The sequence below is a fragment of the Bombina bombina genome, chromosome 4 (assembly GCF_027579735.1).
Source record: "Bombina bombina isolate aBomBom1 chromosome 4, aBomBom1.pri, whole genome shotgun sequence".
Taxonomy (NCBI): Eukaryota; Metazoa; Chordata; class Amphibia; order Anura; family Bombinatoridae; genus Bombina; species Bombina bombina.
Window position 1 is genome coordinate 1,140,700,353 of NC_069502.1, and position 25,941 is coordinate 1,140,726,293.

General features: G+C 41.8%; 1 protein-coding gene across 1 annotated transcript in view; it reads right to left on the reverse strand.

Annotated features, from left to right (window-relative positions):
- The window catches only part of RAB3GAP2 (RAB3 GTPase activating non-catalytic protein subunit 2), a 470,453-nt gene that overhangs the window by 396,526 nt on the left and 47,986 nt on the right, over positions 1-25,941 (reverse strand). Inside the window, 1 exon segment of the mRNA XM_053712514.1 lies at positions 399-522. Within this exon segment, the coding sequence (XP_053568489.1) occupies positions 399-522 (124 nt within the window).

A 25,941-nucleotide genomic window follows, 5' to 3' on the forward strand; every position in this document is an offset into this window, starting at 1 on the left:
TTTTCAACATAGGAAACAAAGCAAATTAGATAAAAGAAGTAAATTGGAAAGATGTTTAAAATGGCATGCTCTATCAATCACAAAAGTTTAATATATACTCACGTATAACTCCAATTCTTTAAGGTCACGAAAACTTACACTCATCTTTTTTTATATTGAAACAGCTAATTAATTTTTAACAATACATCTGCATACTCTCTAGCTTATCACTGATTTGAATACATCATTCTGTCTAGCAACTCTATACAACTAGAAACCTATGCCAGCGTTCTTACATACAGTGAGAGAAGTTTGGAGAGAGAAGATGAATGTGGGGGATGATGAAAACACCTGACAAAGCAGCAGATGATTCACACTGACGCAACCTGTATGTCAGACAGGATGAAACATTTTCTTACGTGTTAGAAATGCGGCTTTCTGCTCGTAGGCAATCACCATAAGATCATTTGTAGGTGATAAGGATACCACGCAGTCTTGCAGCCAATAGACAGATGGTGCGTTGCTGGAGACTTCTTCTTCTGTCTGGGCAAAACCACAAAACAAAAAACAAAACATGTTCACGAAACAAGTTTCTAATAAGGATCCAGAAACAGCAGGGCAAAACACAATCCATCAACAATATTTGTGTTTAGGCATCTATGGATTTTCTTAGAATAATATAGGATACTTAAATTTTAAACAGCTTTACTTTGATTCTTGTTAATATGCATAATAGAAATATTTTATCTTAACCTTTAAACTTGTGATAATAGATTTCTGTAAAAGCAAACTTTTCAAATGAGTGACCCCAATGTTTTTTTTTTCCAGACAATGTTTTTGAATTTTTATCATTAGGCCCTAAATGTTAAGCTTCAACTAATGTACTTCAGTTAGGTTTCATTTTTCATAAGTAAGCATAATAGATAATAATAATAGGGCTTTGGTTTTATTTGTCCATAAATGCACAAACAAGATAAGGTTTATAAACTGAAATAGGTTCTTGGGCTACTTTGTCAAAACATCTAACTAGTGAAGTGCAAATAGTGACGTGCACCATGCTTTCTCCAACTAGGTCTCCTGATGCCATGAGTCACGCAGAAGAGCCCAGCCATGAGTCACGCAGAAGAGCCCAGCCATGAGTCACGCAGAAGAGCCCAGCCATGAGTCACGCAGAAGAGCCCAGCCATGAGTCACGCAGAAGAGCCCAGCCATGAGTCACGCAGAAGAGCCCAGCCATGAGTCACGCAGAAGAGCCCAGCCATGAGTCACGCAGAAGAGCCCAGCCATGAGTCACGCAGAAGAGCCCAGTGATGAGTAGAAGAGTCCATTGATGATTCACGCAGGCGTGTCCAGTGATGAGTCATGCAGAAGTGTCCAGTGATGAGTCATGCAGAAGTGTCCAGTGATGAGTCATGCAGAAGAGTCCAGTGATGAGTCATGCAGAAGAGTCCAGTGATGAGTCACGCAGAAGAGTCCAGTGATGAGTCATGCAGAAGTGTCCCCAATTCTGCATGACTCATCACTGGACACGCCTGCATGACATCACTGGAGTCCCTGTGTGTATGTATCTGTGTAGTGTGTGAACTTCATTATATACAAAGCTATAAATGCATAATACCCTTAATAAAGTATAAAGAATTTTGTCCACATATAAAATCTCAAAACCTTTTTCATCCTGAATCATGAATATTTGTCAGGTTTGTTGGTATCTTGAACATATTTGGATTTCTAGCATATTCAGTGTTAATATTTGTTTGGTCTGACCATGTCCTGGTTATGTTTTCCTGTGCTCTGCAGGCACATTCTTTTGTGCCCTTGCTATAGTCATGTGCCCCTCGGTCTTGCTGTTGCACCCTACATTTAATATTGGTCATCACATTAGATGCCCAAGACTTTAGGAATAGGACAATTATGGCGAAACTCTAGAAAACAAATTTTATGCTTACCTGATAAATGTATTTCTTTCCGGATATGGTGAGTGCACGACATCATCAATTACTGTTGGGAATATCACTCCAGGCCAGCAGGAGGAGGCAAAGAGCAACATAGCCAAACTGCTATGTATCACTTCCCTTCCCACAAACCCCAGTCATTCGACCGAAGGTAATGGAGAAAAAGGAGTAACACAAAGGTGTAGAGGTGCCTGACGTTTAGTCAAAAATGACTGCCTTAATAAAAAGGGCAATAAATAAATTTATCAGGTAAGCATAAATTTTGTTTTCTTTCCTAAGATATGGTGAGTCCACAACATCATCAATTACTGTTGGCAATCAATACCCACGCTAGAGGACACCGATGACTAGGGAGGGACAAGACAGGCAGACCTAAACAGAAGGCACCAACGCTTGAAGAACTTTTTCTGCAAAAGAAACCTTCTCCGAGGCAAAAACATCAAATTGATAAAATTTGGCAAAAGTATGCAAAGAAAACCAAGTTGCAGCCTTGCCAAACCGATACACAGAAGCTTCATCTGTGAAGGTCCAAAAAGAAGAGAGACAGGCCTCGTGTAAAGAGCCATAACTCTCTCAGGAGACTGCAGCCCCGCAGTCTGAAAAGCAAACAAATTAAACTTCTCAACCAGAGAAAAGAGAAGTAGCAGTAGTTTTCTTTCTTACAGAGAAAACAAACAAAAACAGAAGAATAAATATTAAGCACGCACAACATCCAATTGTGCACACACGTTCCTCAAGAGATAAGAATGAGGACACAGAGAGAGAACAACAAATTCCCAAACAATATTTCCACTTAGGATAAATAACCGCCTTATCCGAAATAAGATAAAGCGAATCACACTGCAAAACCGAGAGTACCTAAACTATCCGAGCAGAAGATATAGCAAAAATGAAAACTTCCAAGATAAAAATTTTTAATTTATGGAATGCTATGGCTCAAAATGAGCCTGCTACAAAACCTTAAAGCAAGGTTAAAGCTCCAAAATGAGCAAGAGAGACAACACAGGCCTGATACTAACCAGGATCTGGTAAAAAGATTACACGTCTGACACATCCGCCAGACACTTGTGTAAAAACAGATAACGCAGAAATCTGACCCTTCAGAGTACTGACTGACAAATCGTCCTCCAGACCTTCCCGGAAAAAGGGCAAAACCCCTAGATATCCTGACCCTACTTCCAAAAGTAGTCCTTGAATTCAACCAATCAGGGAATTTACTCTATACCTTATGGCAAAAGTTACCAGTAACAGGCTTGCGAGCCTGAATCATGGTCTCAATTACCAAATCAGAAAACCCACACTTAGAAAGAACTAAGTATTCAATCTCCAAGCAGAAAGCCTCAGAGAATTGGATGAAAGAATTGACCCTGAATTAGAAGGTCCTTCCTCAGGAACAACCACCAAGGTGGAATAAATACATCTATGCTAGGACTATATACCAGATCCTGCAAAACTATGCAGGAACTATTAAAATACAGATGCTCACTCTAAGTTGATACGAGCAATGACTCGTGGAAGGAGAGCAAACTGAGGAACAGGGATGTCAGACTGAAATCCCAAGGAACCCAGGGTATTTAACAGAGCAGCCTGCTGATCTCTTGACCGTTAACATAACTTGGAGTTGTAAACGGCAGTACGCCAAGCTTCCAGCACCCCCATTTGATGGATAACCTGGAGAACATTTCCGGGAGAAGCGCCCACTCCCTGGGATGAAAAATCTGACTGCTCAAGAAGTCCGCTCCCAGTATTCACTCCTGAAATTTGAATAGTGGATAAACAACAAATGTGAGCGTCCGCCCACCAAACAATCCACGCCAATCATGGCAAAGGAACTCCAGGTTCCTCCCAGGTGGTTAATAAAACCCACTGTAAAACCGGTTAAGACAACTAAGGCCACTAAGATCGCTCTCAACTCCAAGATGGTTATGGGGAGAGCAAACTCCTCCCCATAGTCACCCACCCAACGGCTAGCGACCGTGGTCACTATAACTCAGGAAGGTCTCAGGAAGCATGTATGTAAGAATTACCTAATAAATTTATTTATTTCATAGTGGCAAGAGTCCATGAGCTAATGATCTATGGGATATACATTCCTACCAGGAGGGGGCAAAGTTTCCCAAACCTCAAAATGCCTATAAAACATAATTTATGTAAGAACTTACCTGATAAATTCATTTCTTTCATATTAACAAGAGTCCATGAGCTAGTGACGTATGGGATATACATTCCTACCAGGAGGGGCAAAGTTTCCCAAACCTCAAAATGCCTATAAATACACCCCTCACCACACCCACAAATCAGTTTAACGAATAGCCAAGAAGTGGGGTGATAAGAAAAAGTGCGAAGCATATAAAATAAGGAATTGGAATAATTGTGCTTTATACAAAAAAATCATAACCACCACAAAAAAGGGTGGGCCTCATGGACTCTTGTTAATATGAAAGAAATGAATTTATCAGGTAAGTTCTTACATAAATTATGTTTTCTTTCATGTAATTAACAAGAGTCCATGAGCTAGTGACGTATGGGATAATGACTACCCAAGATGTGGATCTTTCCACACAAGAGTCACTAGAGAGGGAGGGATAAAATAAAGACAGCCAATTCCTGCTGAAAATAATCCACACCCAAAATAAAGTTTAACAAAAAACATAAGCAGAAGATTCAAACTGAAACCGCTGCCTGAAGAACTTTTCTACCAAAAACTGCTTCAGAAGAAGAAAATACATCAAAATGGTAGAATTTAGTAAAAGTATGCAAAGAAGACCAAGTTGCTGCTTTGCAGATCTGGTCAACCGAAGCTTCATTCCTAAACGCCCAGGAAGTAGATACTGACCTAGTAGAATGAGCTGTAATTCTTTGAGGCGGAGTTTTACCCGACTCAACATAGGCAAGATGAATTAAAGATTTCAACCAAGATGCCAAAGAAATGGCAGAAGCTTTCTGGCCTTTCCTAGAACCGGAAAAGATAACAAATAGACTAGAAGTCTTACGGAAAGATTTCGTAGCTTCAACATAATATTTCAAAGCTCTAACAACATCCAAAGAATGCAATGATTTCTCCTTAGAATTCTTAGGATTAGGACATAATGAAGGAACCACAATTTCTCTACTAATGTTGTTGGAGTTCACAACTTTAGGTAAAAATTCAAAAGAAGTTCGCAACACCGCCTTATCCTGATGAAAAATCAGAAAAGGAGACTCACACGAAAGAGCAGATAATTCAGAAACTCTTCTAGCAGAAGAGATGGCCAAAAGGAACAAAACTTTCCAAGAAAGTAATTTAATGTCCAATGAATGCAGAGGTTCAAACGGAGGAGCTTGAAGAGCTCCCAGAACCAAATTCAAACTCCAAGGAGGAGAAATTGACTTAATGACAGGTTTTATACGAACCAAAGCTTGTACAAAACAATGAATATCAGGAAGAATAGCAATCTTTCTGTGAAAAAGAACAGAAAGAGCAGAGATTTGTCCTTTCAAAGAACTTGCGGACAAACCCTTATCCAAACCATCCTGAAGAAATTGTAAAATTCTCGGTATTCTAAAAGAATGCCAAGAAAAATGATGAGAAAGACACCATGAAATATAAGTCTTCCAGACTCTATAATATATCTCTCGAGATACAGATTTACGAGCCTGTAACATAGTATAAATCACGGAGTCAGAGAAACCTCTATGACCAAGAATCAAGCGTTCAATCTCCATACCTTTAAATTTAAGGATTTCAGATCCGGATGGAAAAAAGGACCTTGTGACAGAAGGTCTGGTCTTAACGGAAGAGTCCATGGCTGGCAAGATGCCATCCGGACAAGATCCGCATACCAAAACCTGTGAGGCCATGCCGGAGCTATTAGCAGAACAAACGAGCATTCCCTCAGAATCTTGGAGATTACTCTTGGAAGAAGAACTAGAGGCGGAAAGATATAGGCAGGATGATACTTCCAAGGAAGTGATAATGCATCCACTGCCTCCGCCTGAGGATCCCGGGATCTGGACAGATACCTGGGAAGTTTCTTGTTTAGATGAGAGGCCATCAGATCTATCTCTGGGAGCCCCCACAATTGAACAATCTGAAGAAATACCTCTGGGTGAAGAGACCATTCGCCCGGATGCAACGTTTGGCGACTGAGATAATCCGCTTCCCAATTGTCTACACCTGGGATATGAACCGCAGAGATTAGACAGGAGCTGGATTCCGCCCAAACCAAAATTCGAGATACTTCTTTCATAGCCAGAGGACTGTGAGTCCCTCCTTGATGATTGATGTATGCCACAGTTGTGACATTGTCTGTCTGAAAACAAATGAACGATTCTCTCTTCAGAAGAGGCCAAAACTGAAGAGCTCTGAAAATTGCACGGAGTTCCAAAATATTGATCGGTAATCTCACCTCCTGAGATTCCCAAACTCCTTGTGCCGTCAGAGATCCCCACACAGCTCCCCAACCTGTGAGACTTGCATCTGTTGAAATTACAGTCCAGGTCGGAAGAACAAAAGAAGCCCCCTGAATTAAACGATGGTGATTTGTCCACCACGTTAGAGAGTGTCGAACAATCGGTTTTAAAGAGATTAATTGAGATATCTTCGTGTAATCCCTGCACCATTGGTTCAGCATACAGAGCTGAAGAGGTCGCATGTGAAAACGAGCAAAGGGGATCGCGTCCGATGCAGCAGTCATAAGACCTAGAATTTCCATGCATAAGGCTACCGAAGGGAATGATTGTGACTGAAGGTTTCGACAAGCTGTAATCAATTTTAGACGTCTCTTGTCTGTTAAAGACAGAGTCATGGACACTGAATCTATCTGGAAACCCAGAAAGGTTACCCTTGTTTGAGGAATCAAAGAACTTTTTGGTAAATTGATCCTCCAACCATGATCTTGAAGAAACAACACAAGTCGATTCGTATGAGACTCTGCTAAATGTAAAGACGGAGCAAGTACCAAGATATCGTCCAAATAAGGAAATACCACAATACCCTGTTCTCTGATTACAGACAGAAGGGCACCGAGAATCTTTGTGAAAATTCTTGGAGCTGTAGCAAGGCCAAACGGTAGAGCCACAAATTGGTAATGCTTGTCTAGAAAAGAGAATCTCAGGAACTGATAATGATCTGGATGAATCGGAATATGCAGATATGCATCCTGTAAATCTATTGTGGACATATAATTCCCTTGCTGAACAAAAGGCAATATAGTCCTTACAGTTACCATCTTGAACGTTGGTATCCTTACATAACGATTCAATAATTTTAGATCCAGAACTGGTCTGAAGGAATTCTCCTTCTTTGGTACAATGAAGAGATTTGAATAAAACCCCATCCCCTGTTCCGGAACTGGAACTGGCATAATTACTCCAGCCAACTCTAGATCTGAAACACAATTCAGAAATGCTTGAGCTTTCACTGGATTTACTGGGACATGGGAAAGAAAAAATCTCTTTGCAGGAGGTCTCATCTTGAAACCAATTCTGTACCCTTCTGAAACAATGTTCTGAATCCAAAGATTGTGAACAGATTTGATCCAAATTTCTTTGAAAAAACGTAACCTGCCCCCTACCAGCTGAACTGGAATGAGGGCCGTACCTTCATGTGAACTTAGAAGCAGGCTTTGCCTTTCTAGCAGGCTTGGATTTATTCCAGACTGGAGATGGTTTCCAAACTGAAACTGCTCCTGAGGACGAAGGATCAGGCTTTTGTTCTTTGTTGAAACGAAAGGAACGAAAACGATTGTTAGCCCTGTTTTTACCTTTAGATTTTTTATCCTGTGGTAAAAAAGTTCCTTTCCCACCAGTAACAGTTGAAATAATAGAATCCAACTGAGAACCAAATAATTTGTTTCCCTGGAAAGAAATGGAAAGTAGAGTTGATTTAGAAGCCATATCAGCATTCCAAGTCTTAAGCCATAAAGCTCTTCTGGCTAAGATAGCCAGAGACATAAATCTAACATCAACTCTAATAATATCAAAAATGGCATCACAGATGAAATTATTAGCATGCTGGAGAAGAATAATAATATCATGAGAATCACGATTTGTTACTTGTTGCGCTAGAGTTTCCAACCAAAAAGTTGAAGCTGCAGCAACATCAGCCAATGATATAGCAGGTCTAAGAAGATTACCTGAACATAGATAAGCTTTTCTTAGAAAAGATTCAATTTTTCTATCTAAAGGATCCTTAAACGAGGTACCATCTGACGTAGGAATGGTAGTACGTTTAGCAAGGGTAGAAATAGCCCCATCAACTTTAGGGATTTTGTCCCAAAATTCTAACCTGTCAGGCGGAACAGGATATAATTGCTTAAAACGTTTAGAAGGAGTAAATGAATTACCCAATTTATCCCATTCCTTAGCAATTACTGCAGAAATAGCATTAGGAACAGGAAAGACTTCTGGAATAACCGCAGGAGCTTTAAAAACCTTATCCAAACGTATAGAATTAGTATCAAGAGGACTAGAATCCTCTATTTCTAAAGCAATTAGTACTTCTTTAAGTAAAGAGCGAATAAATTCCATCTTAAATAAATATGAAGATTTATCAGCATCAATCTCTGAGACAGAATCCTCTGAACTAGAAGAGTCCAAAGAATCAGAATGATGGTGTTCATTTAAAAATTCATCTGTAGAGAGAGAAGATTTAAAAGACTTTTTACGTTTACTAGAAGGAGAAATAACAGACAAAGCCTTCTTTATGGATTCAGAAACAAAATCTCTTATGTTATCAGGAACATTCTGCACCTTAGATGTTGAGGGAACTGCAACAGGCAATGGTACATCACTAAAGGAAATATTATCTGCTTTAACAAGTTTGTCATGACAATTAATACAAACAACAGCTGGAGAAATAGCTACCAAAAGTTTACAGCAGATACACTTAGCTTTGGTAGATCCAGCAGGCAGTGGTTTTCCTGTAGTATCTTCTGGCTCAGATGCAACGTGAGACATCTTGCAATATGTAAGAGAAAAAACAACATATAAAGCAAAATAAATCAAATTCCTTATAAGACAGTTTCAGGAATGGGAAAAAAATGCCAAACATCAAGCTTCTAGCAACCAGAAGCAAATGAAAATGAGACTGAAATAATGTGGAGACAAAAGCGACGCCCATATTTTTTGGCGCCAAATAAGACGCCCACATTATTTGGCGCCTAAATGCTTTTGGCGCCAAAAATGACGCCACATCCGGAACGCCGACATTTTTGGCGCAAAATAACGTCAAAAAATGACGCAACTTCCGGCGACACGTATGACGCCGGAAACGGAAATGAATTTTTGCGCCAAAAAAATCCGCGCCAAAAATGACGCAATAAAATGAAGCATTTTCAGCCCCCGCGAGCCTAACAGCCCACAGGGAAAAAAGTCAAATTTTTGAGGTAAGACAAAATATGATAATTTAAAGCATAATCCCAAATATGAAACTGACTGTCTGGAAATAAGGAAAGTTGAACATTCTGAGTCAAGGCAAATAAATGTTTGAATACATATATTTAGAACTTTATAAATAAAGTGCCCAACCATAGCTTAGAGTGTCACAGAAAATAAGACTTACTTATCCCAGGACACTCATCTACATGTTTGTAGAAAGCCAAACCAGTACTGAAACGAGAATCAGTAGAGGAAATGGTAAATATAAGAGTATATCGTCGATCTGAAAAGGGAGGTAAGAGATGAATCTCTACGACCGATAACAGAGAACCTTATGAAATAGACCCCGTAGAAGGAGATCACTGCATTCAATAGGCAATACTCTCCTCACATCCCTCTGACATTCACTGCACGCTGAGAGGAAAACCGGGCTCCAACTTGCTGCGGAGCGCATATCAACGTAGAATCTAGCACAAACTTACTTCACCACCTCCCTTGGAGGCAAAGTTTGTAAAACTGATTTGTGGGTGTGGTGAGGGGTGTATTTATAGGCATTTTGAGGTTTGGGAAACTTTGCCCCTCCTGGTAGGAATGTATATCCCATACGTCACTAGCTCATGGACTCTTGTTAATTACATGAAAGAAATACACTTCCCACCTCAGCTATACCTTAGTTTAACGTGTAGCCAAGAAGTGAAGTGTAAAAAAAAAAAAGACTAAAAGCATATAAAAAGAGGAACTGGAAAAAAGAAAGTGCTTTATACAAAAAAATCAAAACCACAAAAAATAGAGTGGGTCTCGTGGACTCTTGCCACTATGAAAGAAATTAATTTATCAGATACATTCTTACATAAATTGTTTTCTTTCATGTAAGTGGCAAGAGTCCATGAGCTAGTGACGTATGGGATATAATAACCAAGATGTGGAAATCCACGAGTTACTAGAAAGGGAGGGATAAAATAACAGCTAAATCCGCGGAGAAATTAAATAAATAAAAAATATTACGTTTTCTTAAAAATTAAAAAAACCCTCAAATCACAGGCAATAGAATCAAACTGAGACAACTGCCTGAAAAACGTTTCTACCAAAGGCTGCATCCGAAGAAGCAAACACATCAAAATTGTAAAATTTAGTAAAAGTATGTAAAGAAGACCAAGTTGCTGCATTGCAAATTTGATCAACTGATGCTTCATTCTTAAAAGCCCAAGAAGTGGCAACTGATCTAGTAGAATGAGCTGTAATTCTCTAAGGCGGAGACTGCCCCACCTCCAAATAAGCTTTGTGAATCAAAAGTTTCAACCAAGATGCCAAAGAAATGACAGAGGCTTTCTGACCTTTTCTGGAGCCAGAGAAAAATAACAAAATAGAGTAGAAGTCTTTCTGAAATCTTTAGTAGCCTCAACATAATATTTCAAAGCTTTTACCACATCCAAAGAATGCAAAGATCTTTCAAGAGTATTCTTAAGATTAGGACACAAAGAAAAAAGTCAGCAAAAAACATAATTTATGCTTACCTGATAAATTCCTTTCTTCTGTTGTGTGATCAGTCCACGGGTCATCATTACTTCTGGGATATAACTCCTCCCCAACAGGAAATGCAAGAGGATTCACCCAGCAGAGCTGCATATAGCTCCTCCCCTCTACGTCAGTCCCAGTCATTCGACCAAGAATCAACGAGAAAGGAGTAACCAAGGGTGAAGTGGTGACTGGAGTATAATTTAAAAGATATTTACCTGCCTTAAAAACAGGGCGGGCCGTGGACTGATCACACAACAGAAGAAAGGAATTTATCAGGTAAGCATAAATTATGTTTTCTTCTGTTATGTGTGATCAGTCCACGGGTCATCATTACTTCTGGGATACCAATACCAAAGCAAAAGTACACGGATGACGGGAGGGATAGGCAGGCTCATTATACAGAAGGAACCACTGCCTGAAGAACCTTTCTCCCAAAAATAGCCTCCGAAGAAGCAAAAGTGTCAAATTTGTAAAATTTGGAAAAAGTATGAAGCGAAGACCAAGTTGCAGCCTTGCAAATCTGTTCAACAGAGGCCTCATTCTTAAAGGCCCAAGTGGAAGCCACAGCTCTAGTGGAGTGAGCTGTAATTCTTTCAGGAGGCTGCTGTCCAGCAGTCTCATAGGCTAAACGTATTATGCTACGAAGCCAAAAAGAGAGAGAGGTAGCAGAAGCTTTTTGACCTCTCCTCTGTCCAGAATAAACGACAAACAGGGAAGAAGTTTGGCGAAAATCTTTAGTTGCCTGCAAGTAGAACTTGAGGGCACGAACTACATCCAGATTGTGTAGAAGACGTTCCTTCTTTGAAGAAGGATTTGGACACAAGGATGGAACAACAATCTCTTGATTGATATTCTTGTTAGTGACTACCTTAGGTAAGAACCCAGGTTTAGTACGCAGAACTACCTTGTCTGAGTGAAAAATCAGATAAGGAGAATCACAATGTAAGGCTGATAACTCAGAGACTCTTCGAGCCGAGGAAATAGCCATTAAAAACAGAACTTTCCAAGATAACAATTTTATATCAATGGAATGAAGGGGTTCAAACGGAACACCCTGTAAAACGTTAAGAACTAAGTTTAAACTCCATGGCGGAGCAACAGCTTTAAACACAGGCTTGATCCTAGCTAAAGCCTGACAAAAGGCCTGGACGTCTGGATTTTCTGACAGACGCCTGTGTAACAAGATGGACAGAGCTGAAATCTGTCCCTTTAATGAACTAGCTGATAAACCCTTTTCTAACCCTTCTTGTAGAAAAGACAATATCCTAGGGATCCTAACCTTACTCCAGGAGTAACGTTTGGATTCGCACCAGTATAGGTATTTACGCCATATTTTATGGTAAATCTTTCTGGTAACAGGCTTCCTAGCCTGTATCAGGGTATCAATAACCGACTCAGAAAAACCACGTTTTGATAAAATCAAGCGTTCAATTTCCAAGCAGTCAGCTTCAGAGAAGTTAGATTTTGATGTTTGAATGGACCCTGTATCAGAAGGTCCTGTCTTAGAGGTAGAGACCAAGGCGGACAGGATGACATGTCCACTAGATCTGCATACCAAGTCCTGCGTGGCCATGCAGGCGCTATTAGAATCACTGATGCTCTTTCCTGTTTGATTTTGGCAATCAATCGAGGAAGCAGCGGGAAGGGTGGAAACACATAAGCCATCCCGAATTTCCAAGGTGCTGTCAAAGCATCTATCAGAACCGCTCCCGGATCCCTGGATCTGGACCCGTAGCGAGGAAGTTTGGCGTTCTGGCGAGACGCCATGAGATCTATCTCTGGTTTGCCCCAACGTCGAAGTATTTGGGCAAAGACCTCCGGATGAAGTTCCCACTCCCCCGGATGAAAAGTCTGGCGACTCAAGAAATCCGCCTCCCAGTTCTCCACTCCCGGGATGTGGATTGCTGACAGGTGGCAAGAGTGTGACTCTGCCCAGCGAATTATCTTTGATACTTCCACCATTGCTAGGGAGCTTCTTGTCCCTCCCTGATGGTTGATGTAAGCTACAGTCGTGATGTTGTCCGACTGAAACCTGATGAACCCCCGAGTTGTTAATTGGGGCCAAGCCAGAAGGGCATTGAGAACTGCTCTCAATTCCAGAATGTTTATTGGAAGGAGACTCTCCTCCTGATTCCATAGTCCCTGAGCCTTCAGAGAATTCCAGACAGCGCCCCAACCTAGTAGGCTGGCGTCGGTTGTTACAATTGTCCAGTCTGGCCTGCTGAATGGCATCCCCCTGGACAGGTGTGGCCGATGAAGCCACCATAGAAGAGAATTTCTGGTCTCTTGATTCAGATTCAGAGTAGGGGACAAATCTGAGTAATCCCCATTCCACTGACTTAGCATGCATAATTGCAGAGGTCTGAGGTGTAGGCGTGCAAAAGGTACTATGTCCATTGCCGCTACCATTAAGCCGATCACCTCCATACATTGAGCTACTGACGGGTGTTGAATGGAATGAAGGGCACGGCATGCATTTTGAAGCTTTGTTAACCTGTCCTCTGTCAGGTAAATCTTCATTTCTACAGAATCTATAAGAGTCCCCAAGAATGGAACTCTTGTGAGAGGAAAAAGAGAACTCTTCTTTTCGTTCACTTTCCATCCATGCGACCTTAGAAATGCCAGAACTAACTCTGTATGAGACTTGGCAGTTTGAAAGCTTGAAGCTTGTATTAGAATGTCGTCTAGGTATGGAGCTACCGAAATCCCTCGCGGCCTTAGTACCGCCAGAAGGGCACCCAGAACCTTTGTGAAGATTCTTGGAGCCGTAGCCAATCCGAATGGAAGAGCTACAAACTGGTAGTGCCTGTCTAAGAAGGCAAACCTTAGATACCGGTGATGATCCTTGTGGATCGGTATGTGAAGGTAAGCATCCTTTAAATCCACTGTGGTCATGTACTGACCCTCTTGGATCATGGGTAGAATTGTCCGAATAGTTTCCATTTTGAACGATGGAACTCTTAGGAATTTGTTTAGAATCTTTAAATCTAAGATTGGCCTGAAAGTTCCCTCTTTTTTGGGAACCACGAACAGGTTTGAGTAGAACCCTTGTCCTTGTTCCGACCGCGGAACCGGATGGATCACTCCCATTGTTAACAGATCTTGTACGCAGCGTAGAAACGCTTCTTTCTTTATCTGGTTTGTTGACAACCTTGACAGATGAAATCTCCCTCTTGGGGGAGATAATTTGAAGTCTAGAGGGTATCCCTGAGATATGATCTCTAGTGCCCAGGGATCCTGAACATCTCTTGCCCAGGCCTGGGCGAAGAGAGAGAGTCTGCCCCCCACTAGATCCGGTCCCGGATCGGGGGCTCTCGGTTCATGCTGTCTTTGGAGCAGCAGCAGGTTTCCTGGCCTGCTTGCTCTTGTTCCAGGACTGGTTAGGCTTCCAGCCTTGCCTGTAACGGGCAACAGCTCCTTCCTGTTTTGGTGCAGTGGAGGTTGATGCTGCTCCTGTTTTGAAATTCCGAAAGGGACGAAAATTAGACTGTCTAGCCTTAGCTTTGGCCTTGTCTTGAGGTAGGGCGTGGCCCTTACCTCCTGTAATGTCAGCGATAATTTCTTTCAAACCGGGCCCGAATAAGGACTGCCCCTTGAAAGGTATATTAAGTAATTTGGACTTAGAAGTAACATCAGCTGACCAGGATTTTAGCCACAGCGCCCTGCGTGCCTGTATGGCGAATCCTGAGTTCTTAGCCGTAAGTTTGGTTAAATGTACTACGGCCTCCGAAATGAAAGAATTAGCTAGTTTAAGGACTCTAAGCCTGTCCGTAATGTCGTCTAGCGTAGAGGAACTAAGGTTCTCTTCAAGCGACTCAATCCAAAATGCTGCCGCAGCCGTAATCGGCGCGATACATGCAAGGGGTTGCAATATAAAACCTTGTTGAACAAACATTTTCTTAAGGTAACCCTCTAATTTTTTATCCATTGGATCTGAGAAAGCACAGCTATCCTCCACCGGGATAGTGGTACGCTTAGCTAAAGTAGAAACTGCTCCCTCCACCTTGGGGACCGTTTGCCATAAGTCCCGAGTGGTGGCGTCTATTGGAAACATCTTTCTAAATATTGGAGGGGGTGAGAACGGCACACCAGGTCTATCCCACTCCTTAGTAACAATTTCAGTTAGTCTCTTAGGTATAGGAAAAACGTCAGTACTCGCCGGTACCGCAAAGTATTTATCCAACCTACACAGTTTCTCTGGTATTGCAACGGTGTTACAATCGTTGAGAGCTGCTAAGACCTCCCCTAGTAGTACACGGAGGTTCTCCAATTTAAATTTAAAATTTGAAATATCTGAGTCCAATCTGTTTGGATCAGAACCGTCACCCACAGAATGAAGCTCTCCGTCCTCATGCTCTGCGAGCTGTGACGCAGTATCAGACATGGCCCTAGCATTGTCAGCGCACTCTGTTCTCACCCCAGAGTGATCACGCTTGCCTCTTAGTTCTGGTAATTTAGACAAAACTTCAGTCATAACAGTAGCCATATCTTGTAATGTTATCTGTAATGGCCGCCCAGATGTACTAGGCGCCAAAATATCACGCACCTCCCGGGCGGGAGATGCAGGTACTGCCGCGTGAGGCGAGTTAGTCGGCATAACTCTCCCCTCGCTGTTTGGTGAAATTTGTTCACATTGTACAGATTGACTTTTATTTAAAGTAGCATCAATACAGTTAGTACATAAATTTCTATTGGGCTCCACCTTGGCATTGGAACAAATGACACAGATATCTTCCTCTGAGTCAGACATGTTTAACACACTAGCAAAAAAAAACTTACAACTTGGTTATAATCTTTTTTAGCAGAAAAACGTACTGTGCCTCAAAGAGGTACTAACGATTAAATGACAGTTGAAATAATGAACTGAAAAACAGTTATAGCATCAAACTTTAAAACAACACAACTTTTAGCAAAGGTTTGTTCCCATTAGTAAAACAACACTAATTAAATTTGTACATAAGAATACAAAACAACGTTTTTATTCACAGTCACTATAAGAATTCTCACAGCTCTGCTGAGAGAATTTACCTCCCTTCAAAGAAGCTTGAGGACCCCTGAGATCTGTCAGAGATGAACCGGATCATGTAGGAAATATAAAAGTAACTGACTGGAATTTTTTGATGCGTAGCAAAGAGCGCCAAAAACGGCCCCTCCCTCTCCCACACAGCAGTGAAGAGAAAACGAAACTGTCACAATTAAAGCAAAAAACTGCCAAGTGGAAAATAATGCCCAAATATTTATTCACACAGTACCTCAGCAATGTAAACGATTCTACATTCCAGCAAAAACGTTTAACATGAGAATAGTTATTAAAAGGATTAGTGACCCTTAACAGAGTAGTTCCGGTGAAATACCATCCCCAGAATACTGAAGTGTATACATACATGTCATTTTAACGGTATGGCAGGATTTTCTCATCAATTCCATTCAGAAAATAAAAACTGCCACATACCTCAATGCAGATTCCTCTGCCCGCTGTCCCCTGATCTGAAGCCTTTACCTCCCTCAGATGGTCGAGAACAGCAATATGATCTTAACGACTCCGGTTAAAATCATAGTAAAAATCTCTGTCAGATTCTTCCTCAAACTCTGCCAGAGAAGTAATAACACGCTCCGGTGCTATTTTAAAATAACAAACTTTTGATTGAAGTCATAAAAACTAAGTATAATCACCATAGTCCTCTCACACATCCTATCTAGTCGTTGGGTGCAAGAGAATGACTGGGACTGACGTAGAGGGGAGGAGCTATATGCAGCTCTGCTGGGTGAATCCTCTTGCATTTCCTGTTGGGGAGGAGTTATATCCCAGAAGTAATGATGACCCGTGGACTGATCACACATAACAGAAGAAACAGAATTTATGCTTACCTGATAAATTTCTTTCTTTTGCGATGTACCGAGTCCACGGATTCATCCTAACTTGTGGGATATTGTCCTTCCTGACAGGAAGTAGCAAAGAGAGCACCACAGCAGAGCTGTCTATATAGCTCCCCCCTTAACTCCACCCCCCAGTCATTCGACCGAAGGCCAAGGAAGAAAAGGAGAAACTATAAGGTGCAGAGGTGACTGAAGGTTACATAAAAAATACTATCTGTCTTGAATAGACAGGGTGGGCCGTGGACTCGGTACATCGCAAAAGAAAGAAATTTATCAGGTAAGTATAAATTCTGTTTTCTTTTGCAAGATGTACAGAGTCCACGGATTCATCCTAACTTGTGTGATACCAATACCAAAGCTTTAGGACACGGATGAAGGGAGGGACAAGACAGGAACCTAAACGGAAGGCACCACACTGCTTGCAAAACCTTTCTCCCAAAAATAGCCCCCAAAGAAGCAAAAGTATCACATTTGTAAAATTTGGAAAAGGTATGAAGCGAAGACTAAGTCGCAGCCTTACAAATCTGTTCAACAGAAGCATCATTTTTAAAAGCCCATGTGGAAGCCACCGCTCTAGTGGAGTGAGCTGTAATTCTTTCAGGAGGCTGCTGTCCAGCAGTCTCATAAGCCAAACGGATGATGCTTTTCAGCCAAAAGGAAAGAGAGGTAGCCGTAGCCTTTTGACCTCTACGCTTTCCAGCATAGACAATAAACAAAGAAGATGATTGGCAAAAATCTTTGGTTGCCTGCAAATAAAACTTCAAGGCACGAACCATGTCCAAGTTGTGCAACAGACGGTCCTTCTTAGAAGAAGGATTAGGAGACAGAGAAGGAACAACAATTTCCTGATTGATATTCCTGTTAGAAACAACCTTAGGGAGGAACCCAGGTTTGGTACGCAAAACCACCTTATCAGCATGGAAAACAAGATAAGGCGAGTCACATTGTAATGCAGATAGTTCAGAAACTCTTCGAGCTGAAGAGATAGCAACTAGAAACAGTACTTTCCAAGATAGAAGCTTAATATCTATGGAATGCATGGGTTCAAACGGAACCCCCTGAAGAACTTTAAGAACTAAATTGAGACTCCATGGCAGAGCAACAGGTTTAAACACAGGCTTAATTCTTACTAAAGCCTGACAAAAAGCCCGAACGTCTGGGACATCTGCTAGACGCTTGTGCAACAGAATAGACAAAGCAGATATCTGTCCCTTTAAGGAACTAGCGGGCAATCCTTTCTCCAATCCTTCTTGGAGAAAAGACAAAATCCTAGAAATCCTGATCTTACTCCATGAGTAGCCTTTGGATTCACACCAAAAAAGATATTTACGCCATATCTTATGATAGATCTTCCTGGTGACAGGCTTTCGAGCCTGAATCAAGGTATATATGACCGACTCAGAGAAACCCCGCTTTGATAGAATCAAGCGTTCAATCTCCAAGCAGTCAGTTGCAGAGAAATTAGATTTGGATCCTTGAATGGACCTTGAATCAAAAGGTCCCGTCTCAGTGGCAGAGTCCATGGTGGCAGAGATGACATGTCCACCAGGTCTGCATACCAAGTCCTGCGTGGCCACGCAGGCGCTATCAAAATCACAGAAGCTCTCTCCTGTTTGATTCTGGCAATCAGACGTGGAAGGAGAGGGAATGGTGGAAACACATACGCCAGGTTGAACGACCAGGGTACTGCTAGAACATCTATCAGTACTGCCTGAGGATCCCTTGACCTGGATCCGTAACGAGGAAGTTTGGCGTTCTGACGAGACGCCATGAGATCCAATTCTGGTGTGCCCCATAGCTGAACCAGTTGAGCAAACACCTCCGGATGGAGTTCCCACTCCCCCGGATGAAAAGTCTGACGACTTAGAAAATCTGCCTCCCAGTTCTCCACCCCTGGGATATAGATCGCTGATAGATGGCAAGAGTGAGTCTCTGTCCATCTGATTATCCTGGAAACTTCTATCATCGCCAAGGAACTCCTTGTTCCCCCCGATGATTGATACCATTTACAGTCGTGATGTTGTCCGACTGAAACCTGATAAATCCGGCCGAAGCCAGCTGAGGCCACGCCTGAAGAGCATTGAATATCGCTCTTAATTCCAGAATATCTATTGGTAGGAGGGCCTCCTCCTGAGTCCACAAACCCTGTGCTTTCAGGGAATTCCAGACTGCACCCCAGCCCAGTAGGCTGGCGTCCGTCGTCACAATAACCCACGCTGGCCTGCGGAAACACATTCCCCTGGACAGGTGATCCTGTGACAACCACCAAAGAAGAGAGTCTCTGGTCTCTTGATCCAGATTTATCGAAGGAGATAAATCTGCATAATCCCCATTCCACTGCTTGAGCATGCATAGTTGCAGTGGTCTGAGATGCAAGCGAGCAAACGGAACTATGTCCATTGCCGCTACCATAAGTCCGATTACCTCCATACACTGAGCCACTGACGGCCGGGGAATGGAATGAAGGGCTCGGCAGGTGGTTAAAATCTTTGATTTCCTGTCCACCGAATCTATCAGAGTTCCCAGGAATGGAACTCTTGTGAGAGGAATAAGAACTCTTTTTCACGTTCACCTTCCACCCATGAGAAAGGCCAACACTAAGTCCTTGTGAGACTTGGCAAGTTGGAAAGTCAACGCTTGAATTAAGATGTCGTCTAGATAAGGCGCCACTGCTATGCCCCTCGGCCTTAGGACCGCCAGAAGGGACCCTAGCACTATTTGTGAAGATTCTTGGCGCCGTGGCCAACCCGAAGGGAAGAGCCACAAACTGGTAATGCCTGTCCAGAAAGGCAAACCTGAGGAACTGGTGATGATCTTTGTGGATAGGAATGTGTAGATACGCATCCTTTAGATCCACGGTAGTCATATATTGACCCTCCTGGATCATTGGTAAAATAGTCCGAATGGTCTCCATCTTGAAGGATGGAACTCTTAGGAATTGGTTTAGGATCTTGAGATCTAGAATTGGTCTGAAGGTTCCCTGATTTGTGGGAACCACAAACAGATTGGAGTAGAAACCTTGCCCCTGTTCTGTTTTCGGAACTGGGCAGATCACTCCCATGGTAAAAAGGTCTTCTACACAGCGTAAGAACACCTCTCTTTTTGTCTGGTTTACAGACAATTGAGAAAGATGGAACCTCCCCCTTGGAGCAGAATCTTTGAAATCTAGGAGATACCCCTGGGTTACAATTTCTACGGCCCAGGAGTCCTGAACGTCTCTTGCCCAGGCCTGAGCCAAGAGAGAAAGTCTGCCCCCTACTTGATCCGGTCCCGGATCGGGGGCTACCCCTTCATGCTGTCTTGGCAGCAGCAGGCTTTTTGGCCTGTTTACCTTTGTTCCAAGCCTGGTTAGGTCCCCAGGTTGGCTTGGATTGAGCAAAGTTCCCCTCTTGCTTGGCAGCAGGGGAAGAGGAAGCGGGACCACCCTTGAAGTTTCGAAAGGAACGAAAATAATTTTGTTTGGTCCTTGTCTTATTTGACTTATCTTGAGGGAGGGCATGACCCTTCCCTCCAGTGATGTCTGAAATGATCTCTTTCAGTGCAGGCCCGAATAGGGTCTTACCTTTGAAAGGGATGGTCAAAAGCTTCGATTTAGATGACACATCAGCTGATCATGACTTAAGCCATAACGCTCTTCGCACTAAAATGGCAAAACCTGAATTCTTTGCCGCTAACTTAGCAAGATGAAAAGCAGAGTCTGTAATAAAAGAATTAACCAACTTAAGGGCCTTAATTCTGTCCAAAATATCATCTAGTGGGGTCTCCATCTGAAGAGCCTCTTCTAGAGCCTCAAACCAAAAGCAGCTGCAGTGGTTAACGGAACAATGCACGCTATAGGTTGAAGAAGAAAACCCTGATGAACAAAAATTTTCTTTAGGAGACCCTCTAACTTTTTATCCATACGATCAATGTAAGCACAACCGTCTTCAATAGGTATAGTTGTACGCTTAGCCAGAGTAGAAATAGCTCCCTCCACCTTAGGGACCGTCTGCCATGAGTCCTTTATGGTGTCAGAAATGGGGAACATTTTCTTAAAAACAGGAGGGGGAGCGAACGGAATACCTGGTCTATCCCACTCCTTAGTAACAATGTCCGAAATCCTCTTAGGGACCGGAAAAACATCAGTGTAAACAGGAACCTCTAAATATTTGTCCATTTTACACAATTTCTCTGGAACGACAATAGGGTCACAATCATCCAGAGTAGCTAAAACCTCCCTGAGCAATAAACGGAGGTGCTCTAGCTTAAATTTAAATGCCATCATATCTGAATCTGTCTGAGGGAACATTTTTCCTGAATCAGAAATCTCTCCCTCAGACAGCAAATCCCTTATCCCTACCTCAGAACATTGTGAGGGAATATCGAATACGGCTACTAAAGCATCAGAAGGCTCAGCATTTGTTCTTAACCCAGAGCTACTGCGCTTCCCTTGCAACCCTGGCAGTTTAGATAAAACCTCTGTGAGGGTAGTATTCATAAGCCATATCTTGCAAGGTGAAATAATTAGACGCACTAGAAGTACTTGGCGTCGCTTGTGCGGGAGTAACTGGTTGTGACACTTGGGGAGAACTAGATGGCGAAACCTGATTTCCTTCTATCTCAGAATCATTTAATGCCAAATTCTTATAAGTCAAAATATGCTGTTTGCAATTTATAGACATATCAGTACAATTGGGACACATTCTTAGAGGGGGTTCCACAATGGCTTCTAAACAAATTGAACAATGAAGCAAGCAAGCTTGGAAAACACTTTTTTTAATGAAAAAAAACACAATTTGCAAAAACGGTACTGTACCTTTAAGAGAAAAAAAGGCATACACAAACTGCAAAACAGGTTAAAATTGCTTCAAAAATTCTGAAATTTTAACAGTGTACCCATTAAGCTTTAGAAGGATTGCACCACAAGTAAAAAAGCAATAGACCCCCAAATGAAAAAAACGGATTGATAAGTGTCTAAAACCAGTTAAAAACCCCTAAAGCACCTTGCCACAGCTCTGCTGTGGCCCTACCTGCCCTTAGGAAGCGATAATATGGGGTTTAAAGCTTTAATTAGTCCCTCAGAAGACTCTCAGGACCCCAGGAGAAGTTGCTTGCTGCTTGTAAATGTAGGCCCCGCCCACCTCACTCGATGTTGCTGGGGCCTACACAAAACTAACAAACCCTGCCTGAAAGCCATGTGGGTTATAAACAACCCCAAAGAACCCTCAAGCAAATGTCCCATAAAACAGAAAACGTTACTCCCAGACACAAAAACGTTTGTCCCAAATTCACATAACAAACTGAGTGCCCACAAAAAATGAACCCTTTATGCAAGCTAGTAAAAACCTCTGATAACACTAGGATTACTGCTTCCCCTTCCCCTAATGGGGACACTGTCAGCCTTTCTGAGTTAATACAGTCTCTGCAGAAAATATGACTGAACATACCTCATTGCTGTATAGCAAGAAACCGTTCCTCACACTAAAGTTTTCCTGTACTCCTCAGCTTCTGTGGGAACAGCAGTGGACCTTAGTTACAAATGCTAAGATCATCATCCTCCAGGCAGAAATCTTCATCTATGTCCTGCCTGAGAGTAAATAGTACAACACCGGTACCATTTAAAAATAACAAACACTTGATTGAAGATAAAATAAAACTAACAGTTTAACACCTCTTCTCTTTACCCTTCCTGCTTAGAGCCAGCAAAGAGAATGACTGGGGGGTGGAGTTAAGGGGGGAGCTATATAGACAGCTCTGCTGTGGTGCTCTCTTTGCTACTTCCTGTCAGGAAGGACAATATCCCACAAGTTAGGATGAATCCGTGGACTCGGTACATCTTGCAAAAGAAACAGCTTTATCTTGATGGAAAATCAGACTCACTAAGGAGACTCACAAGAGAGAGCAGACAATTCGGAAACTGTTCTAGCAGAAGAGATAGCCAAAAGAAATAACACTTTCCAAGAAAGCAATTTAATATCCAGAGAATGCATAGGCTCAAAAGGAGGAGCCTGTAAAATCTTCAAAACCAAATTGAGACTCCAAGGAGAAGAAATAGATTTAATAACAGGTTTTATATGAATCAAAGCCTGAACAAAACAATGAATATCAGGAAGTTTAGCAATCTATCTATGAAATAAGACAGAAAAGCAGACATGTGTCCTTTCAAAGTATTTGCAAACAATCCCTTATCCAAACCATCCTGAAGAAACTGTAAAATCCTAGGAATTCTAAAAGAATGCCAAGAATAATATGAATGGATATAGGTATAGATATATGAATGCCAAGAATAATATGAGTGGATATAGGTTTATATATAGGTTTTCCAAACCTGATGATAAATTTTCCTTGAAACAGACTTACAAGCCTGTATCATAGTGCTAATCACTGAGTCAGAGAAACCTATATGACTAAGCTTTCAAATTTCCATACCATCAAATGTAGAGATTTGAGATCCTCATGGAAAAACGGCCCTTGAGACAGAAGGTATTGCCTTAAAGGAAGTGGCCAAGGCTGGCAATTGGACATCCGAACAAGATCCGCATACCAAAACGTGTGAGGCCATGCTGGTGCTATCAGAAACACATGAGATTGTTCCATTACGATCTTGGAGATCACCCTTGGAAGAAGAACCAGAGGCGGAAAAATATAAACAGGTTGGTAAAACCAATGAACTGCTAAGGCATCCACCATCTCCGCCTGAGGATTCCTGGACCTGGAAAGATATCTGGGAAACTTCTTGTTTAAACAGGAGGCCATCAGATCTATTTCTGGAAGACCCCACATCTGTACAAGATGAAAAAACACATCTGGCTGGAGAGACCACTCCCCCGGATGTAACGTCAGACGGCTGAGATAATCCCCTTCCCAATTGTCTACACCTGGTAAATGAATCGCAGAAATTTGACAAGAGTTGGATTCCGCCCAAGAAAGTATCCAAGATACTTCCTTCATTGCTGAAGCACTTCAAGTCCCTCCTTGATGATTGACATATGCCACTGTTGTGACATTGTCTGTTTGAAAACGAATGTAAAGATCTCTCTTAAAAAGAGGCCACGACCGAAGAGCTCTGAAGATAGCACGGAGTTCTAAAATATTGATTGGCAACCTCGCCTCTTGATACCAAACCCCTTGTGCTGTCAGAGACCCCCAGATAGCTCCCCAACCTGTGAGACTTGCATCTGTTGTGATCACACTCCAGGTGGGATGAACAAATGAGGCCCCTTGAACAATAAGGTGATGGTCTAACCACCAAGTCAGAGAAAGATGAGTGTTGGGATTTAAGTATATCGGTTTTGATATCTGAGTATAATCCCTGCACTATTGGTGCAACATGCAAAGCTGTAGAGGCCTCGTATGAAAACAAGCAAAGGAGATCACGTCCGATGCTGCAGTCATGAGACCTAAAACTTCCATGCACATAGCCACTGAAGGGAATGATAGAGACTGAAGGTTTAGACAAGCTAAAACTAACTTTATTCGTCTCTTGTCTGTCAGAGAAAGAGCCATGGACACTGAATCTATCTGGAAACCTAAAAAGGTGACCCTTGTCTGAGGAATCAAGAAACGCTTTGGTAAATTGATCCTCCAACCATGCCTTTGCTAAATGAAAAGATTGAGCTAGTACCAAGATATCGTCCAAATAAGGAAACACTGCAATACCCTGCTCACTGATTACAGATAGAAGAGCAACAAGAACCTTTGAAAAGATTCTTGGAGCTGTCGCTAGGCCAAACGGAAGAGCAACAAATTGGTAATGTTCGTCTAGAAAAGAGAATCTTAGAAAACGATAGGGGTCTGGATGAATTGGAATGTGAAGATAAGTGTCCTGTAAGTCTATTGTGGACATGAAATGATCTTGCTGAACAAAAGGCAGAATAGACCTTATAGTCACTGTCTTGAAAGTTGGGACTCTTACAAAACGATTTAAAAATTTCAGATCCAGAATTGGTCTGAACAAATCTTCTTTCTTTGGGACAATGAATAGATTTGAATAAAAACCCAAACCCCAATCCTGCAGAGGAACTGGAACAATCACCCCTGAAAGCTCTAGGTCTGAAACACACTTTCGAAAAGCCTGAACCTTCACAGAGTTTGTTGGAACATGAGAAAGAATGACTTTTCTCATGGGAGGTCTTATTCTGAAACCTATTCAATACCCCTGAGAAACAATATTCTGAATTCAATAATTTTGAACAGATACTGTCCAAATGTCTTGAAATAATTTCAATCTGCCCTCCACCAGTTGAACTGGTTTGAGGGCTGTACCTTCAGGCAGTCTTAGGGATTTAATTAGTTTTTTTTTATAAGGCTTGGATTTATTCCAATTCGGAGAAGGTCTCCAATTAGAGCCAGAGGCCTTAGGGGAAGGAGAGGTCTTATGTTCTCTATTCTGACAAAAGGAACGAAAATGATTTGGAGCTCTCAATTTACCCTTAGATTTCTTATCTTGGGGAACTCCCTCCCCCCGGTGATAGTAATTTATTTGGTTTTCAATTGGATTCTATTATTTCCACTATTTGGAGCATGTTTACAAAGTTACAATTACTACCCTGAAATGGTAAAGCTAGTATTTTAGATTTAGACACCATATAAGCATTCCAAGATCTAAGCCATAAAGCTCTTCTAGAAAGAATAGCTAAAGACATAGTTTTAATATCAATCTTAATTACATCAAATATAGCATCACAAATAAAATACTGTTTAAATTGACTTAAAAACAGATTGTACACATTTTTCACAAGTGAATAAAGGAATTATCCTCTGAGGTATTTATAAAACCTCTGATCATGAGCCCTAATTTAACGAAAGATAGGGTATACTCTTACAGGAAAAGAATTAATCTCTAGTCTTCTGGTCACAATTTAACGTGCCTACATCCTGCTCTAAGAAATCCTTCACAAGGATATAATGTCCCAAATAAGTTGCAGGTTCTAACATTCATAACTGCACAGTCTCCCAAACCTAGAAGACAAAAGGCACTTACCGGTCTTCTAGCCATCCAGCAGGAGGCCAGCTTACCCGGTATGAGAGGAAGCCACTCCTCACAGAGACCTGTAACAACAAGAAAGATCAGAGTAAACATACTCAGACTTTCTTTACAAGGGCAGCAAAAATGTTAGGAAAACACAGTGAGGCCCACCTCACAAGTACCTAACTGCTTAAAAGTCACCACTGCCCTACTGAAGAGACTAATGTGGTGTATGGCTAGACCCAATCTTGAGGAAAAAGATCAGAGCAAACCTATTCTGGCTTTCAAAATAATAAAATATTGATTGAA